Genomic DNA, 18,101 nt, shown 5'->3' on the forward strand with positions numbered 1-18,101 from the left:
ACCACCAGATCAAGAGCCTGTCATGGCCAGCCCAATCTCCAGACCTGAACCCCATTGGAATGTGATCAAGAAGAAGATGGATGGTCACAAGCCATCAAAGAAAGCCGAGCTGCTTGAAGTTTTGCGCCAGGAATGGCATAAAGTCCACCCAACATCAATTTGAAAGACTGGTGGAGAGCATGCCAAGACGCATGAAAGCTGTGATTGAAAATCAGGGTAATTCCACCAAATACTGATTTCTGAACTATTCCAAAGTTAAAACATTAATATTGTGTTGTTTAAAAATGAAAATGAACTTATTTTCTTTATTCGAGGTCTGACAACACTGCAACGTTTTTGTTATTTTGACCAGTTGTCATTTTCTGCAAATAAATTACCTAAATGACAATATTTGTATTTTGGGAGAAATGTTGTCAGTAGTTTATATAATAAAACAAAAATGTTCATTTTACCCAAACACATACCCATACATAGTTAAACCAGATAATTTTGCAGTGGTCTCTTCATTTTATCCAGAACTGTATATATAATGTTCTCTACAAAATATCCTCTATATACAGTGCCTTGCGAAAGTATTCGGCCCCCTTGAACTTTGCGACCTTTTGCCACATTTCAGGCTTCAAACATAAAGATATAAAACTGTATTTTTTTGTGAAGAATCAACAACAAGTGGGACACAATCATAAAGTGGAACGACATTTATTGGATATTTCAAACTTTTTTAACAAATCAAAAACTGAAAAATTGGGCGTGCAAAATTATTCAGCCCCTTTACTTTCAGTGCAGCAAACTCTCTCCAGAAGTTCACTGAGGATCTCTGAATGATCCAATGTTGACCTAAATGACTAATGATGATAAATACAATCCACCTGTGTGTAATCAAGTCTCCGTATAAATGCACCTGCACTGTGATAGTCTCAGAGGTCCATTAAAAGCGCAGAGAGCATCATGAAGAACCAGGAACACACCAGGCAGGTCCGAGATACTGTTGTGAAGAAGTTTAAAGCCGGATTTGGATACAAAAAGATTTCCCAAGCTTTAAACATCCCAAGGAGCACTGTGCAAGCGATAATATTGAAATGGAAGGAGTATCAGACCACTGCAAATCTACCAAGACCTGGTCATCCCTCTAAACTTTCAGCTCATACAAGGAGAAGACTGATCAGAGATGCAGCCAAGAGGCCCATGATCACTCTGGATGAACTGCAGAGATCTACAGCTGAGGTGGGAGACTGTCCATAGGACAACAATCAGTCGTATATTGCACAAATCTGGCCTTTATGGAAGAGTGGCAAGAAGAAAGCCATTTCTTAAAGATATCCATAAAAAGTGTTGTTTAAAGTTTGCCACAAGCCACCTGGGAGACACACCAAACATGTGGAAGAAGGTGCTCTGGTCAGATGAAACCAAAATTGAACTTTTTGGCAACAATGCAAAACGTTATGTTTGGCGTAAAAGCAACACAGCTGAACACACCATCCCCACCGTCAAATATGGTGGTGGCAGCATCATGGTTTGGGCCTGCTTTTCTTCAGCAGGGACAGGGAAGATGGTTAAAATTGATGGGAAGATGGATGGAGCCAAATACAGGACCATTCTGGAAGAAAACCTGATGGAGTCTGCAAAAGACCTGAGACTGGGACGGAGATTTGTCTTCCAACAAGACAATGATCCAAAACATAAAGCAAAATCTACAATGGAATGGTTCAAAAATAAACATATCCAGGTGTTAGAATGGCCAAGTCAAAGTCCAGACCTGAATCCAATCGAGAATCTGTGGAAAGAACTGAAAACTGCTGTTCACAAATGCTCTCCATCCAACCTCACTGAGCTCAAGCTGTTTTGCAAGGAGGAATGGGAAAAAACGTCAGTCTCTCGATGTGCAAAACTGATAGAGACATACCCCAAGCGACTTACAGCTGTAATCGCAGCAAAAGGTGGCGCTACAAAGTATTAACTTAAGGGGGCTGAATAATTTTGCACGCCCAATTTTTCAGTTTTTGATTTGTTAAAAAAGTTTGAAATATCCAATAAATGTCGTTCCACTTCATGATTGTGTCCCACTTGTTGTTGATTCTTCACAAAAAAATACAGTTTTATATCTTTATGTTTGAAGCCTGAAATGTGGCAAAAGGTCGCAAAGTTCAAGGGGGCCGAATACTTTCGCAAGGCACTGTAATATCTATATATACAGTGCATTCAGAAATTATTCAGACCCCTTATTATAAAATGCATTAAATATTTTCCCCCTCAATCTACACACAATACCCCAAAATGAACAAGATAAAACAGGTTTTTGAATTATCTGCACATTTATAAAAAAATAATAATAAACAGAAATACCTTATTTACATAGGTATTCAGACCCTTTGCTATGAGATTCAAAATTGAGCTCAGGTACTTCCTGTTTCCATTGATCATCCTTGAGATGTTTCTTCAACTTGATTAGAGTCCACCTGTGGTAAATTCAATTGATTGGACATGGTTTGGAAAGGCAGACACCTGTCAATATAAGGTCCCACAGTTGACAGTGCATGTCAGAGCAAAAACCAAGCCATGAGGTTGAAGGAATTGTCCGTAGAGCTCCGAAACAGGATTGTGTCAAGGCACAGATCTGGGGAACGGTAACAAAAAATGTCTGCAGCGTTGAAGGTCCCCAAGAACACAGTGGCCTACATCATTCTTAAATGGAGGAGTTTGGAACCACCAATACTTCCTAGAGCTGGCCTCCCAGCCAAACTGAGCAAACAAGGGAGAAGGGCCTTGGTCAGGTAGGTGACCAAGAACCCGATGGTCACTCTGACAGAGCTCTAGATTTCCTGTATGGAGAAGAGAGAACCTTCTAGAAGGACAACGATCTCTACAGCACTCCAGCAATCAGGCCTTTATAGTAGAGTCGCCAGACGGAAGCCACTCCTCAGTAAAAAGCCCATGACAGCCCGCTTGGGAGTTTGCCAAAAGGCACCTAAAGGACTCTCAGTCCATGAGAAACAAGATTCTCTGGTCTGATGAAACCAAGATTGAACTATTTGGCCTGAATACCAAGCGTCACGTCTGGAGAAAACCTGGTACTATCCCTACGGTGAAGCATGGTGGTGGCAGCATCATGCTGTGGGGATGGTTTTCAGCGGCAGGGACTGGGAGATTAGTCAGGATTGAGGGAAAAATGAACGGAGCAAAGTACAGAGAGATCCTTGATGAAAACTTGCTCCAGAGTGCTCATGACCTCAGACTGGGAATTTTCACCTTCCAACAGGACAACGATCGTAAGCACACAGCCAAGACAACGAAGGAGTGGCTTCGGGACATTTCTATGAATGTCCTTGAGTGGCCCAGCCAGAGCCCAGATTTGAACCCGATCCAACATCTCTGGAGACCTGAGAATAGCGGTGCAGCAACGCTCCCCATCCAACTTGACAGAGCTTACGAAGATCTGCTCAGAAGAATGGGAGAAACTCCGCAAATACAGGTGCCAAGCTTGTAGCATCATACCCAAGAAGAATCGAGGCTGTAATCACTGTCAAAGGTGTTCCAACAAAGTACTGCGTAAAGGGTCTGAATACTTATGTAAATATGGCATTTTTATTTTTTATAAATTAGCACAAATTTCTACAAACCTGTTTTTGTTTTGTCATTATGGAGTATTGTGTGTAGATAGATGAGGGGAAAACACTATTTTATACAATTTTGAATCAGGCTGTAACATAACGAAATGTGGAAAAAGTCAACAGGTCTGAATACTTTCCGAATGTACTATATACATAATATAAAGCTCTCAGAATAAAATGAATATCTCCCCCTCCAAACTGTGTCAGGGTGTAATTGTCTAAAATAGAAATACACTTCTCTGCAGGCAGCACATGCTGCTTCTAGGCTGTCATGACATGCTAACTACTAATTACAGCAGTCTACTTCCCCCCTGGTAACTCATGCATTGCTTTACTTGATCTGAGGAAATGTGAAAAAATAACAAACTATGACGCCTAAGGAGGTTAAAATAAATGTTTTAAAAGGGTTGGAGGGAGAGAAAGAGATGGAGGGAGAGACAGAGGGAAGGAGCGAGAGACAGTGAAATGGAAGAGCGACAAAGGCATCCAGATTAGATTTGGGCAGTATACCGTATATACAGTGCCTTGCGAAAGTATTCGGCCCCCTTGAACTTTGCGACCTTTTGCCACATTTCAGGCTTCAAACATAAAGATATAAAACTGTATTTTTTTGTGACGAATCAACAACAAGTGGGACACAATCATGAAGTGGAAAGACATTTATTGGATATTTCTAACTTTTTTAACAATTCAAAAACTGAAAAATTGGGCGTGCAAAATTATTCAGCCCCCTTAAGTTAATACTTTGTAGCGCCACCTTTTGCTGCGATTACAGCTGTAAGTCGCTTGGGGTATGTCTCTATCAGTTTTGCACATCGAGAGACTGAATTTTTTTCCCATTCCTCCTTGCAAAACAGCTCGAGCTCAGTGTGGTTGGATGGAGAGCATTTGTGAACAGCAGTTTTCAGTTCTTTCCACAGATTCTCGATTGGATTCAGGTCTGGACTTTGACTTGGCCATTCTAACACCTGGATATGTTTATTTTTGAACCATTCCATTGTAGATTTTGCTTTATGTTTGTTGGAAGACAAATCTCCGTCCCAGTCTCAGGTCTTTTGCAGACTCCATCAGGTTTTCTTCCAGAATGGTCCAGTATTTGGCTCCATCCATCTTCCCATCAATTTTAACCATCTTCCCTGTCCCTGCTGAAGAAAAGCAGGCCCAAACCATGATGCTGCCACCACCATGTTTGACAGTGGGGATGGTTTGTTCACCTGTGTTGCTTTTACGCCAAACATAACGTTTTGCATTGTTGCCAAAAAGTTCAATTTTGGTTTCATCTGACCAGAGCACCTTCTTCCACATGTTTGGTGTGTCTCCCAGGTGGCTTGTGGCAAACTTTAAACAACACTTTTTATGGATATCTTTAAGAAATGGCTTTCTTCTTGCCACTCTTCCATAGAGGCCAGATTTGTGCAATATACGACTGATTGTTGTCCTATGGACAGAGTCTCCCACCTCAGCTGTAGATCTCTGCAGTTCATCCAGAGTGATCATGGGCGTCTTGGCTGCATCTCTGATCAGTCTTCTCCTTGTATGAGCTGAAAGTTTAGAGGGACGGCCAGGTCTTGATAGATTTGCAGTGGTCTGATACTCCTTCCATTTCAATATTATCGCTTGCACAGTGCTCCTTGGGATGTTTAAAGCTTGGGAAATGTTTTTGTATCCAAATCCGGCTTTAAACTTCTTCACAACAGTATCTCGGACCTGCCTGGTGTGTTCCTTGTTCTTCATGATGCTCTCTGCGCTTTTAACGGACCTCTGAGACTATCACAGTGCAGGTGCATTTATACGGAGACTTTATTACACACAGGTGGATTGTATTTATCATCATTAGTCATTTAGGTCAACATTGGCTCATTCAGAGAACCTCACTGAACTTCTGGAGAGAGTTTGCTGCACTGAAAGTAAAGGGGCTGAATAATTTTGCACGCCCAATTTTTCAGTTTTTGATTTGTTAAAAAAGTTTGAAATATCCAATAAATGTCGTTCCACTTCATGATTGTGTCCCACTTGTTGTTGATTCTTCACAACAAAATACAGTTTTATATCTTTATGTTTGAAGCCTGAAATGTGGCAAAAGGTCGCAAAGTTCAAGGGGGCCGAATACTTTCGCAAGGCACTGTACGTATATGGAAATAGTTCACAGTAGAGGTCGACTGATTAATCGGAATGGCCGATAATTAGGGCCGATTTCAAGTTTTCATAACAATCGGAAATCTGTATTTTTGGGGGCCGATTTCCGATTATTTGTATTTTTTTTACCTTTATTTAACTAGGCAAGTCAGTTAAGAACACATTCTTATTTTCAATGACGGCCTAGGAACTGTGGGTTAACTGCCTTGTTCAGGGGCAGAACGACAGATTTTCACCTTGTCAGCTCAGGGGATTCAATCTTGCAACCGTACAGTTAACGAGTCCAACGCTCTAACCATGGCACGCAGCCTGCCTGTTACGCAAATGCAGTAGAAGCCAAGCTAGCTAGCATTAAACTTATCTTATAAAAAACAATCAATCATAATCACTAGTTATAACTACTAATCCAGTTTAGCAGGCAATATTAACCAGATTTGATTTGATATAGCAGTCTGACTGAGCAGCAGCAGGCCCGTAATCATTCATTCAAACAGCACTTTTGTGCGTTTTGCCAGCAGCTCTTCGCAAGCACAGCGCTGTTTATGACTTCAAGCCTATCAGCCTAATGGCTGGTGTAACCAATGTGAAATGGCTAGCTAGTTAGCTGGGTGTGCGCTTATATCGTTTCAAACGTCACTAGCTTTTAGATTTGGAGTAGTTATTAGGCTAGTAGGTTAGTAGGCTTTTGTGGAGCGATGGGTAACGCTGCTTTGAGTGTGGCTGTTGTCGATGTGTTCCTGGTTCGAGCCCAGGCCCACGAGGAGAGGGGCGGAAGCTATACTGTTACACTGGCAATACTATAGTGCCTATAAGAACATCCAATAGTCAAAGGTATATGAAATACAAATGGTATAGAGAGAAATAGTCCTATAAATACTATATTAACTACAACCTAAAACCTCTTACCTTGAAATATTGAAGTCTCGTGTTAAAAGGAACCACCAACTTTCATATGTTCTCATGTTCTGAGCAAGGAACTTAAACGTTAACTTTTTTACATGGCACATATTTTACATGGCACATATTTGACATGGCACACATTTTTACATGGCACACATTTTTACATGGCACATACATGGCACATATTGCATATTGGCACATATTACTTTCTTCTCCAACACTTTGTTTTTGCATTATTTAAACCAAATTGAACATGTTTCATTATTTATTTGAGGCTAAATTGATTTTATTGATGTATTATATTAAGTTAAAATAAGTGTTCATTCAGTATTGTTGTAATTGTCATTATTACAAATATTACTTTTTTTTTTTTAATCAGTTGATTAATCGGTATCGGCTTTTTTTAGTCCTCCAATAATCAGTATCAGTATCGGCGTTGAAAAATCATAATCGGTCGACCTCTAGTTCACAGGATGGTTTTTCAATACCGTCATTGCCATTGAAACTATTTCTTTGAAGTTTAACACATTTGAATATTTGTAGCTACTTTAAGTAAATGCCTGCACTCAACTTGTGCAATCAGTTAGGAGATCAAGACTGCGTTCTTCATTTCACCTGTCACATTTTTCATAATGAAGCTTACCGGTAGTCCCCAGTCACGTGGTGTATGTTTACAAGCACACAACAACGACAGACCGGAGCCTTGTGAGTCACACGCAGTTGTGCAGCACGCGCCAGGTAATGTAGTTACATTCACAACTAAATGTTTGCCAGCTAGATATCTTATAACTAAGTTAACTGTCTAAAGGTTGCTAAATGCTCTGCAGTTCTGCATTTTGTTTGCTAATTTAGTGGTTCGCTTCTTTGTTTGGTAACAACAGAGAATCCTCTCCCGGATCAAGAGCAGGGTTTCCTTTAGGAAAATGTGACCCTGGACATTTGACGGGCACCATTTTAATTTACCAGGACATTTGATAAATTTACCCGACCCATATCCATTGGGTGCGTAACCTGATTAGGGCGTGCTCAGAATGACAGAAACCCCATTTAGATTACGGTCATTTATCTTAACAGAACACGCAAGTTGAGGATGCAACGACGTGCGTCCTTCTTACTGAATTCCACTGCACACTTTGAAGATGTTACATTTACTTTTCCTCAGCCAACAAGATGCGTAACGAACAGCTAAATCAAAAGCCCCTGTCAATCTACTACTCCTCATACTAGAAAAGTTGACCTATTCTATTGGTCAGCTTGTCGAGAAAGAAATAGCACAAAAAGACTGACAGTTGTGGGACGATAGATCCCAAATTCATACAACCAGCAGGAGGCCTAGGCCTAGAAACAATTCTAAAGCAATGAGTCTGATGCAACAGATCAGAACATTTAGCTTAAAATGTCAATAAACAATTATTTCTTCACATTATAACCACAGCAATGTGCCCAGGGCAGTAGGCTACGTGTGAAAATTTGTTTCATAATGCAATTAGTGGTAAAATACAGTTAGAAATGTAGAAATTGGGGAATTCTAATATGCAACAACTAGCATGGGTTGCTAAAATGACTAGGATTGTCCCTTTGGCTACCGGACAATGAAAGAAAGTTGAAAACCAATAGAACATGAGAGAAATAGGCTACTGGTTTCAATGGCATATGGAAGTCTTTATAAAACAATACGCTACTGGTTTCAATGGCATATGGAAGTCTTTATAAAACAATACGCTACTGGTTTCAATGGCATATGGAAGTCTTTATAAAACAATACGCTACTGGTTTCAATGGCATATGGAAGTCTTTATGAAACAATACGCTACTGGTTTCAATGGCATATGGAAGTCTTTATAAAACAATACGCTACTGGTTTCAATGGCATATGGAAGTCTTTATAAAACAATACGCTACTGGTTTCAATGGCATATGGAAGTCTTTATGAAACAATACACTACTGGTTTCAATGGCATATGGAAGTCTTTATAAAACAATACGCTACTGGTTTCAATGGCATATGGAAGTCTTTATAAAACAATACGCTACTGGTTTCAATGGCATATGGAAGTCTTTATAAAACAATACGCTACTGGTTTCAATGGCATATGGAAGTCTTTATAAAACAATACGCTACTGGTTTCAATGGCATATGGAAGTCTTTATGAAACAATACGCTACTGGTTTCAATGGCATATGGAAGTCTTTATGAAACAATACGCTACTGGTTTCAATGGCATATGGAAGTCTTTATAAAACAATACGCTACTGGTTTCAATGGCATATGGAAGTCTTTATAAAACAATACGCTACTGGTTTCAATGGCATATGGAAGTCTTTATGAAACAATACGCTACTGGTTTCAATGGCATATGGAAGTCTTTATAAAACAATACGCTACTGGTTTCAATGGCATATGGAAGTCTTTATAAAACAATACGCTACTGGTTTCAATGGCATATGGAAGTCTTTATGAAACAATACGCTACTGGTTTCAATGGCATATGGAAGTCTTTATAAAACAATACGCTACTGGTTTCAATGGCATATGGAAGTCTTTATAAAACAATACGCTACTGGTTTCAATGGCATATGGAAGTCTTTATAAAACAATACGCTACTGGTTTCAATGGCATATGGAAGTCTTTATAAAACAATACGCTACTGGTTTCAATGGCATATGGAAGTCTTTATAAAACAATACGCTACTGGTTTCAATGGCATATGGAAGTCTTTATAAAACAATACGCTACTGGTTTCAATGGCATATGGAAGTCTTTATAAAACAATACGCTACTGGTTTCAATGGCATATGGAAGTCTTTATGAAACAATACGCTACTGGTTTCAATGGCATATGGAAGTCTTTATAAAACAATACGCTACTGGTTTCAATGGCATATGGAAGTCTTTATAAAACAATACGCTACTGGTTTCAATGGCATATGGAAGTCTTTATGAAACAATACGCTACTGGTTTCAATGGCATATGGAAGTCTTTATAAAACAATACGCTACTGGTTTCAATGGCATATGGAAGTCTTTATAAAACAATACGCTACTGGTTTCAATGGCATATGGAAGTCTTTATAAAACAATACGCTACTGGTTTCAATGGCATATGGAAGTCTTTATGAAACAATACGCTACTGGTTTCAATGGCATATGGAAGTCTTTATAAAACAATACGCTACTGGTTTCAATGGCATATGGAAGTCTTTATAAAACAATACGCTACTGGTTTCAATGGCATATGGAAGTCTTTATGAAACAATACGCTACTGGTTTCAATGGCATATGGAAGTCTTTATAAAACAATACGCTACTGGTTTCAATGGCATATGGAAGTCTTTATAAAACAATACGCTACTGGTTTCAATGGCATATGGAAGTCTTTATGAAACAATACACTACTGGTTTCAATGGCATATGGAAGTCTTTATAAAACAATACGCTACTGGTTTCAATGGCATATGGAAGTCTTTATAAAACAATACGCTACTGGTTTCAATGGCATATGGAAGTCTTTATAAAACAATACGCTACTGGTTTCAATGGCATATGGAAGTCTTTATAAAACAATACGCTACTGGTTTCAATGGCATATGGAAGTCTTTATGAAACAATACGCTACTGGTTTCAATGGCATATGGAAGTCTTTATGAAACAATACGCTACTGGTTTCAATGGCATATGGAAGTCTTTATAAAACAATACGCTACTGGTTTCAATGGCATATGGAAGTCTTTATGAAACAATACGCTACTGGTTTCAATGGCATATGGAAGTCTTTATAAAACAATACGCTACTGGTTTCAATGGCATATGGAAGTCTTTATAAAACAATACGCTACTGGTTTCAATGGCATATGGAAGTCTTTATGAAACAATACGCTACTGGTTTCAATGGCATATGGAAGTCTTTATAAAACAATACGCTACTGGTTTCAATGGCATATGGAAGTCTTTATAAAACAATACGCTACTGGTTTCAATGGCATATGGAAGTCTTTATAAAACAATACGCTACTGGTTTCAATGGCATATGGAAGTCTTTATGAAACAATACGCTACTGGTTTCAATGGCATATGGAAGTCTTTATAAAACAATACGCTACTGGTTTCAATGGCATATGGAAGTCTTTATAAAACAATACGCTACTGGTTTCAATGGCATATGGAAGTCTTTATGAAACAATACGCTACTGGTTTCAATGGCATATGGAAGTCTTTATAAAACAATACGCTACTGGTTTCAATGGCATATGGAAGTCTTTATAAAACAATACGCTACTGGTTTCAATGGCATATGGAAGTCTTTATAAAACAATACGCTACTGGTTTCAATGGCATATGGAAGTCTTTATGAAACAATACGCTACTGGTTTCAATGGCATATGGAAGTCTTTATAAAACAATACGCTACTGGTTTCAATGGCATATGGAAGTCTTTATGAAACAATACACTACTGGTTTCAATGGCATATGGAAGTCTTTATAAAACAATACGCTACTGGTTTCAATGGCATATGGAAGTCTTTATAAAACAATACGCTACTGGTTTCAATGGCATATGGAAGTCTTTATAAAACAATACGCTACTGGTTTCAATGGCATATGGAAGTCTTTATAAAACAATACGCTACTGGTTTCAATGGCATATGGAAGTCTTTATGAAACAATACGCTACTGGTTTCAATGGCATATGGAAGTCTTTATGAAACAATACGCTACTGGTTTCAATGGCATATGGAAGTCTTTATAAAACAATACGCTACTGGTTTCAATGGCATATGGAAGTCTTTATAAAACAATACGCTACTGGTTTCAACGGCATATGGAAGTCTTTATGAAACAATACGCTACTGGTTTCAATGGCATATGGAAGTCTTTATAAAACAATACGCTACTGGTTTCAATGGCATATGGAAGTCTTTATGAAACAATACGCTACTTGTTTCAATGGCATATGGAAGTCTTTATGAAACAATACGCTACTGGTTTCAATGGCATATGGAAGTCTTTATGAAAGTAATTGCCTCCACAGATATGGTCAGATTTGCCTAGGTGACTTTGAAGCAAACTATTTTCAACACGCAATTTAAAATTAATGTGCAATGATTGGGCTTATAAAAGCGCTGTTTGACAGATTTACCGTTCAAAAGCTCTGTATCAGTATGCTATGCATGTGTGCTAAATAAGATACATAACAAATATACACAAGCGCCAATTTCATCAAACTAAATTATGCAAATGAACCTATAGACCAAAAAGCATGACCAGTCAAATGTATTTACATCCACTAGTATTTCCATCAATGAATAGGCTAAAAAGCATTATTTCGCTATGGGATTTAAAAAAGATCCTTGCCAAAGAAAGGCTGGTTCCGATTTTATTTCTCTGCTTTTCAAATTGTTTTATGGGCCAAAAGGCAGCTATTACCTGCTAACGGAGATCCTGATCAAGAGCTTTGCTGTCTAATATTTGTTTTGTTCATGCAGCAAACTGTGAGTAGCATTTTTTTTGTTACTTGTAGAACTTAATTAGCAGGGATGGCTGTCCTGCCAATAGTTTAGGATAAAATGTATAAAATGTTCGCAATGCTCTCGTTAGCATTTAGTTAGCATTCCCTATGGGATTTTACATGTACCTGTTAGCATTGCTAATCTGCGGATTAAAGATGCTCAGTTGAGTAGCCTAGTGGTAGCCTAGTGGTTAAGAGCATTGGGCCTGTAATCGAACGGTTGCTGGTTCGAATGCACGAGTCGGCAAGGTGAAAAAATCTGCTGTTTTTCCCTTGAGCAAGTCAGGTAACTCCCAAAAAAACAACTGTTCCCGGCATACATTAAAGCATAAATAAACTGAAAGTAGGCAAACTATACACATTTCAGAAACCAAGAAATTGTGATTTCTGCATAGTGCATCTTTAAATGTGCAATACACATTTCGGTTGAATGCATTCAGTTGTGCAACTAAGTATCCCCCCTTTCCCTTTTTGAAAATAGCGCCCTTAGTGTTCAGTGCCGGTAATACCGAATATCCCAGGATGGCACATAGCCGGTATGACAATCTGGATACCGCCCAAACCAAATACAGATCCAGCAAACTTGACAGTAGGGCTGTCTCTGACAAAAAAAAATCTTGGTCGACTGAGAGTCATCTGTAGAACGTGTATTTTTCCATATATAGACACACCCTATGTCTTTGAATAAAATCCAACTATATACACTGAGCTTGTCTGATGCTTTAAGCATACTCTTTGATTAAATAATTAAGACACAAATAGCTCAAGAGGGAGCCCGATGGCCACGCTGTGTTAAAAACAAATGACAGCAAGACCCTCTGTGAACAGGCACCGCAGCACAACAGTGTACCAAACAGCTGCTTTTAGATCACAGTATTATCATTGTTTAGGAGCGAGAGCTAAATAAGAACAAGAAAATCAAGAAAAAGGAGGCTATAGGAGCGAGAGCTGCGTGCACATTATGTGTGACAAACAGGAGCAGTTAGATTACCATATCATTTTTCTGCCCGTTTGGAAAAGTGTAAACAACAGTAAATATATTAAATGTAATACCAGAGTCTGTTCTAACAAAAAAAAAACGTTGTAAAGATTTTATTACAGCAGAGCAAAGATTAAAAACAGCTGAATTTGTGACATTTCTTTATTCTACATTTTAAGGTTGCATGAGGCTTGGTGGTCACGAAATCAGTAGGCTATTAAACAAATACTCATTCTGACAACAGAAGCAGGATTTGTCTTATTGGTTATATAATGTAGATATATATGGATGATTTATAAAGCCAGGCACGTTTAACAGTTAGGCTATTGATTATAGACTTAATAAAGTTGGGGTTTCCTCTCTCCTCAATTTTCTTAGACAATTAAGGCAAGGGCTGCTTCCTTATGTCCTCACTCCACTGCTGCCTCCGCCACACTGTTCTCAACACCAACATGCTGGTTAACTACGCCATTATGCACTAAGCAACATATAGAGAAAGGCGCCAATTCAACAGCGCCCTGAAGATTACGTTTCAGAACCACGGACAGCGACCGCTATCCCTCACGGGAGAAAGCGCATTTGTTATAAAATAATATATTTATTAGTGTTGCACCATTATTCTTACATTATATAACCATTTACAATATCAGTAGCACGTCTCATAAGAGTGATGGGCTGTGCCATCTCTGTGGACAGGTGAAAAATAGACAGGTGTCTTGTGCACCATGAAAAACTAAATCTATTTACGACCAAACAATCGACCAGTTGACTAAATGTGGTCAGCCCTACTTGACAGGGAGTTATTTTTTAATCAAGTAGTGGATTAGGTACAGTACTACTGAAGGTTGAAAATATGCCAGTTATTCTGTGCCAGCTGTTGCTTATCTGCAGGGAGACAAAGAGCCCTGTGAAGGCGGTACAGTTAGTCTGTGTGAATGACTCAGCACGAGCCTCCCTCCCTGGCTAGCTGATTACTGCAGATCAGGCCCATTGGCAGGGAGCCATTACATTAGCACTACTAGCCACATGAATGGATGGAGCACCGACAGGGCCTCGCTAAAGCCTGGTGCTCACCTAGCAATCCAGCCCCTGCCAGGGAGTGTGTTGGACGGGGCATGGGGTTTGGGTCGAGAGGCCTTCTTGTCATTTCTAGCAGGTCAGTTACTATGACAAATGGCCCACTTTGTTACTAGTAGGGATCATCAACATTTTTTTATTGACCAGATGGTCAGGGGGCTGGTACATAATTACAAATAATTTGAAGCAAGAAGCTCAAACCGATATATTTGACTAAAACATAATAATTTAAAACCATTTCTATATGATTCCATGTTTCTCTCTATTATGTGTGGGAATACTTGAACAGATTTCCAAAATTAAAATCACTTGGAGTTGATTTCCTAGTGTTTTAAAAGTATTTTAGCGATGTCCAACAATAAAACAATAAAACCTCTGCTTCATTAACATCCCAAAATGACCTCATTCCCGAGCTGTCCTTCTGCCTCTTATTGCAGCCACCTGGGGAGAGAACCACAGGAATAGCTGGTACTGTGGAAATGTGGAAGCAATCACAGTTGTCCTCCCTTCTCTCTGGGTCTCAGGCGGCTAACTGACTTTCCATCTATTCCAGGAATGCATGTCATGTCACTAAGTGGGTCGTAATCACAAGGGAAACGCTGGTTATCTGGGACATTGCTAATGCCATTGCCAACTTATTAGAACCCTGGGATATGGTGGTGTATCTAAGGACAAATGGTTTTGGGGGTCTCTGTGGGTTTGGTATTGGACAATGCTGATTGATGTGATGGGCAGTTGGGTACAATATACCAAAAAGTGAGGGGAAAGGCTACTGGTTCACTTCAATAAGAAACCAATGTAAGGTAAATAAGCCTACACCTGGTTTTCTCAAGTCAGAAGTCAAAAGCAGGACTTCTATCCTACTTACATAGATGAGGCCAGAGTAGTAGCGGTCCTTGAGGTTGTGCAGCACTGAAGCCTCGTTCAAACACGTGAGCTCAGCCATGTCCTCCACCTTACTGAACTTGGGAGGGTTCATCTTCTGGATATCGTCCTTGTTCACTATGGCCTTCTTGCTGTTCTCAGCTAGCTCCACCACCACCTCGTCGCCGCGCTCCTCGCGGATGCTGGCCGCCTCGAAGCCGTGGCGCTCCGAGGGGATCCATACGAGCTTCTTGGCCGTCCAGTCGGCCTGCGTGGCCGGGTTGCAGACCACGGCGCGGTCCACGAACAGGTACCGCTCCGGGTCCTCCTGCCCGCTCCGCTGTGCCATCTCTGGGGTACAACCAGAACACACTAGGACACCTGGACGGGAGACACAAACAGTTAACACATTGGTTGAGTTATACCCATTATTTAAAAACTCAGGTCGACCCCTAGCCCCTACCGGAGATCTCCTGTAGATCTAATGATGAATGTGATGCCCAGGGGTAGTTTGGGATACAGAGTACCAGTAATCCTCAAAATCTGGAGCTTAAATACCAAAACAACAGACAGCTGAGCTGAGTTCTGAGGTCTCCTTGTAAATCAGACTCTCTCCTACAGTAACACATTCCCAGTCCAAGTACAGTACCCTCAGTGTGTTCCTCTCACCAACTCCCTCAAAAAGAGACTTTCCTCAGACAGCACACATGACAATTATCACCCTGATGTCTGAGCCAAGCTATGTGTGGGTAGACTAGAGGCTCTCCCGCTACAGAGATAGATCCACGGTCTGTCTGTCATACACTGCATATGTATGACTTCCAGGTCAGCTAGGCTAGGGATTGGAAGGGAGAGCCAAGAGGGAAAGCTGACCCTAGACCAGTGTTTGGAGAACACTTCAGCCTCCTTCGCACCATGACTGCAGAAAAACAACATAATATATCCTCGCCTGAAGCATCCACGGAGGAGTGGAGGAATTGCAGTCTTCCATGAAGCCCAGCCCTGCTGAAATGCTTCACAGACCACCGCCACCAGCTTCTGTATCAGTATCTAGTGTTTACAGAGCCTGATTAAGCTGACTAGACCAGAATAAATAGGAAGAAGCAACCAAGCACACTTCCTGATCCAGGTAGTAGCCAAGCGTGCCATGTAATTTCTTACTGTGATAAGAATGATTGGGATATGATGTCATCAACTCCGATAACACTATCTTATTGTAATAGTCTATTACTGCTGACATGAGCTATTCAGCATTTCTAGACTGATAGTGGGAACATTTTCTGAAAACTATATGAACTTTTGATAAAGCCTATGGCTCGAGTAGATTAGGCTGTACTTGAGAATATTGACAGAAAATCAAGAGATGTATTGACGCCGCTCACACAACTGGGCATGCCAGCTTCAGCTGATGACGGCAAGCAGGGTGTTTACACGGTGTTGCTTCAACCCGAAACTGGGCCAGATCCCTGGATAGAGGGATCAGGGTGCAGCTAAGCGTACTGTAGTGCCACTGCATCCCCTCTCTACGTCTCAGAAAACCGCTATGATATCTGACCGCACGCCAAACAAGTAATCCAGCCAAGGCATTGCCAGCCTTTGTTGAAATTACCAAGCCCTTCGCTGATAAACTTGCCGAGTAAACCTGGTTAGAATAAAATGCATTGCCCACATCACACTGATTCTTGCTGTAATGTTAGCTAGGTAACGTTAGCTAACATTGTCGGGCAAGCTCTGTATTTAGCTGCATTGGTGAGCATAGTTTATACAATATTGAATTTCTAAATAAAAGTTCAAATTCTATTATCATAACCGAGCAGTACATGAATGTGTTAAAATACCATATGTTAAGCACGAGCTAAAGCAATTAACATCAAAAGGAGTTCTGATGCAGTTTAGGGTCCTCGTGCTGCATGCACCATCACTGAAATGTATAGCTGGAAAGACATTTTAGAATGTTCCTATAATGAGCATATCAATTAGTTTGCTATTATTAAAACGATCACTTAATTCAATTGATGATTTTTTTTTATCTAGAAAATGTCATTGAAACAATTGAGCATGTTAGCTAGCTAGCTAGTTTGGTGTCAACTAGCCAGCAAGGTTGAGGTCCTCCATCGTTGAAAAGTCATGGCAAAATAATCCGTTAGCCAGCTAGCCACCTCGGCATCCCTATGAAAACGACTCTAATAAACTCACCTGGTGCAGATGATAATGAAAGTCAGACACTTTTATGAATATACTGATGGTAAGCAGAACAAAGTAATATTCCTCAGAATTCTTTGAAATTTCTGCAAATATTCCCTTTTCTCGGCCGCTTCTCATCAATGGTACACCCCCACCATCCAACTTCTCAACCAAACTCGCCATGCAGCACTTTTCTATTCCCGCCTCTAGGACCAGACGTGCGGCACACCCACTATTCAAAGATAAAATATGATTGGATTCCACCGCCTGAAGTCTACAAGCGATTGGTTGAAATTCCGCCCGTTTGAAAACCTTGATATTCTTGATTATCCGCCCGAGTCATAACGTTTCACCTGCAGACGGGTGGATGCTGCCATGAGATACTTGCAGTGAATAAATTGGATAATAATTGCATAATATCAAACGAAAAAGGCCCATTCACTGGTCTTTGACATGTCCATCACATACCACATCCTCTGAATATGAATTCTCCATCCCATCAATTTTGTTTGCACCAAATTAAACTCAAGTTATTGTGATGAAGTGGTAAAGCATCTCCCACAACAAATTGCCTTTCGATTGATTATTACACCCAAATTACGATATTTTTCCGTGAACAGCAAGGTCCATTTATTTGTAGGATTTGTAGCCTATCAACTAATGTGATATGGACACATAACTGCCCCCATTTATTATGCATACTTTATAACCCACTATATTAGATTTATCTGGTCTGGATTAGCTAATAATGTAGCTAATACATTTGTATAAAAAGATGAGAAAACAACATCCCATCATCACAAATCAGAAGTCTTTTGTCCACTCCTTGACTACTATACTGAACA

At 40.0% G+C, this 18,101-nt stretch overlaps 1 protein-coding gene across 3 annotated transcripts in view; it reads right to left on the reverse strand.

Moving 5' to 3' along the window:
* LOC139370324 (myosin-10-like) overlaps positions 1-17,481 on the reverse strand; it is a 95,580-nt gene extending 78,099 nt beyond the window's left edge. The window contains exons 1-2 of one of the 3 annotated variants that reach the window (XM_071109727.1): positions 17,269-17,481; positions 15,077-15,453 (exon numbers count right to left, since the gene is read on the reverse strand). In XM_071109727.1, coding sequence (XP_070965828.1) covers positions 15,077-15,421 — 345 coding nt within the window. In that variant the 5' untranslated portion in view covers positions 15,422-15,453; positions 17,269-17,481. The remainder of the gene's footprint in view (positions 1-15,076; positions 15,454-17,268) is intronic. The other 2 variants (XM_071109730.1, XM_071109729.1) reach the window with 2 other exon arrangements.
* Positions 17,482-18,101: the final 620 nt, after the last annotated feature.

The sequence above is a fragment of the Oncorhynchus clarkii genome, chromosome 17, assembly GCF_045791955.1.
Source record: "Oncorhynchus clarkii lewisi isolate Uvic-CL-2024 chromosome 17, UVic_Ocla_1.0, whole genome shotgun sequence".
NCBI lineage: Eukaryota > Metazoa > Chordata > Actinopteri > Salmoniformes > Salmonidae > Oncorhynchus > Oncorhynchus clarkii.